Source organism: Cynoglossus semilaevis, chromosome 10 (genome assembly GCF_000523025.1).
Source record: "Cynoglossus semilaevis isolate Cse_v1.0 chromosome 10, Cse_v1.0, whole genome shotgun sequence".
NCBI lineage: Eukaryota > Metazoa > Chordata > Actinopteri > Pleuronectiformes > Cynoglossidae > Cynoglossus > Cynoglossus semilaevis.
Genome location: NC_024316.1, coordinates 16,624,587 through 16,627,142, shown reverse-complemented (window position 1 = coordinate 16,627,142; position 2,556 = coordinate 16,624,587). Strand labels below are relative to the sequence as shown.

The 2,556-nt window shown below is 40.8% G+C and overlaps 1 protein-coding gene across 1 annotated transcript in view; it reads left to right on the top strand.

Moving 5' to 3' along the window:
• Window positions 1–1,414: 1,414 nt before the first annotated feature.
• The window catches only part of scube3 (signal peptide, CUB domain, EGF-like 3), a gene marked incomplete at its 5' end in the record, with an annotated part of 53,876 nt that continues 52,734 nt past the window's right edge, over window positions 1,415–2,556 (top strand). The window contains one exon of the mRNA XM_025059151.1: window positions 1,415–1,556. Coding sequence (XP_024914919.1) covers window positions 1,415–1,556 — 142 coding nt within the window. The remainder of the gene's footprint in view (window positions 1,557–2,556) is intronic.

Genomic DNA, 2,556 nt, shown 5'->3' with positions numbered 1-2,556 from the left:
AATGACCAAGTGAGGGACAGTGAGTGCTAATTCCGGTGGAAAAATGGAGCTCAGTTGAACACTCGTAACTAGATGTTTCCTCGTATCAGGAGCAAACTCTTGCAAAAGTTGCAGACTCGTAACATGGAATGCTCGTATTTTAGGAACGTCGTATCTGGGGTGTCCACTGTATACTCAATACTGCAATACTTTTGAGCTTTTTCATTTTAAATACGTCCATTTTAAAGAACATCGCTGTTGGATGTGACGCTGCAGGACAATCCAATGCCATTGAGAGAAAATTGCTTTTGCATCACTGCGGTGGGTGATTCAGGTTCAGTGTGTAGTGGAATTGTTAAAGTGTGATGGCGGATTGTGTGCTCTGTGAACGCACAGATGTGTGGGAAGCCAGGAGGCAGGGAGCATCAAAGTGTCTTTGTTGGCGTCCCGTCCTTCTGCCGCCTTGTCCAATTAGGCACTGTGTGAGACGGCCGCAAAAAGCAGCTCAACCACCGGGCTCGTCGGTCCTAAGTGGACCACTGAGTGCTGAGTGTCAGAGGGCCGACCACTCAGTCCACCTGGTCTGCAGCTCCTCTGAATATGGACTCCTTCAACTATCATCACAGATGTAACAGACAGTCCAACTGCAGTTTCTGTCTATCTTTGCGCCTCCACATTTTTATCTGAGTCACTTTTTTGTTGCCAGTGTTGTCTGCCACTCTGTGATGTCCCTGACGTCTCTGATGGAAAACACTATTGTGACTTACTACTAATGAAACAGGATTTAACCCTTCAGTTGTCCTGTGCATTTTGTACACACTCAACGTCCTTGCATCGGGTATGAGGGAGTTCAACAACTTTTTATTACCTTTTTGTTTCGGGTTTGTGAAGTCACTTACCAACCAACCAACTTAACCAACATCAACAACACCAACATCTGGGTTAAAAGGTTCAAATCCCACCTCTGAGCATCTTTGAGGTGTTTAATCTCGGTCAAACTGGACAGGATCCAAATTCATTGGCCGCTCTGTTTTTAATGTCACTCTATAAGTGTCAACAACACCAACATCTGGGTTAAAAGTAATAGTATTACTGTATTTTCCGGACCATAACTCACTGTTACTGTATTTTCTGAACTATAAGTTGCTATTAAGTCGTTCCGGAGTATAAGTTGAACCAGTGCCCTCTACTGGCTGTCAGTGAGAAAATAACAAACATAAAATTATATATTTCAATATATAAGTCGCACCTAAGTATAAGTTAAGCCAAAGGATGAAAAAAAGTGCGACTTATAATCTGGAAAATACAGTAATATTTAACTAAATATATCCTATCACTTCCCTCAAATCCATGACGACTGCTTTAACTACCAAGGTTCCATCGTTGTGTGTCGATTGTCTCTTGTTGTCACGGCCGCTGCTAACCCCCACCTGTGCTTCATGTCTCTGCAGATGTAGACGAGTGTGCGCCGGAGTATAACGGCGGCTGCGTCCACGAGTGCATCAACATCCCAGGAAATTACAGATGCACTTGCTACGATGGTTTTCGCTTGGCACACGACGGGCACAACTGTCTGGGTGAGTGTGGGTCCGACATTTTCACTTTGTCTGTTAGCTGTACGCTGGAGTTTGAGTGCATAGATGTTGGCAGGTTTTTTTTTTTTGGTTCTCCAGTCAAATACGTGACAATTGGAAATGAGAAATGGGAGAAAAACTCTAAAATAAACTGTAGGGAGCACGCACTCAGACATAAGAACAGGAGAAGTTCTACTGTCTGTACTGTATCCTGAGGACTCGTCAGGAACAAACAATAAACAAGATTTTTGTGTAATTATAAAATACTTCCAGTCAAATTACACTCATAAAAGCATTTTATTGCCCTATAATTGCCATTGTTAGCTGGGATAGGTGAGGGTGTGTTTCCGTGTCTGTGTCTGGTGGGGCTACACTTGCGGGGACATTTTTGGAAGAACACATTTTCCAGGTCACCACTGAGTGAAAGGTTATTTTTTAATTTGAAGATTTAGTCTGGAGTCCTGTTTTGGAATTAGGGTCAGATAAGGTCAAAGATTATGAATTTATTTTTACAGTAATAGGGCTGTGAAAATGAATGAGAAAATTATTATTTTTTAATTCATGGTTGATACATTGTTATTTACACACATTGTGGGGAAATTGTTTTTGCTTCACTGTAGCACCTTATTCTTAAAATGACACCTCAACACCTAGCATGTGGTTTTGGAAGCTTCCATGCAGAGTATATGTATATATCTATAAATATATATTTAAATATATGTACATATATGTATGTATAAATATATATAAATATAGTCCTACTTCAAATATTAGCATCTTCCTCATTTCACAGAGCAGGTATTGAATATGTTTTTGGTGAAGTGAAAAAGGAGACATTTTTTTAATGAGTCTGAAGAAGGAAAAAAAAAAGAGAGAAAATTTATGAAGAGCTTGACCCTGCGCTGGGAGCCCTGAGAAGGCTATCAGCCGACCGTACTTTCCCATGGTTTAATATTTCACCAGTGTGCCATTCATACAGCTTCACAGAGAGTATATTACACTT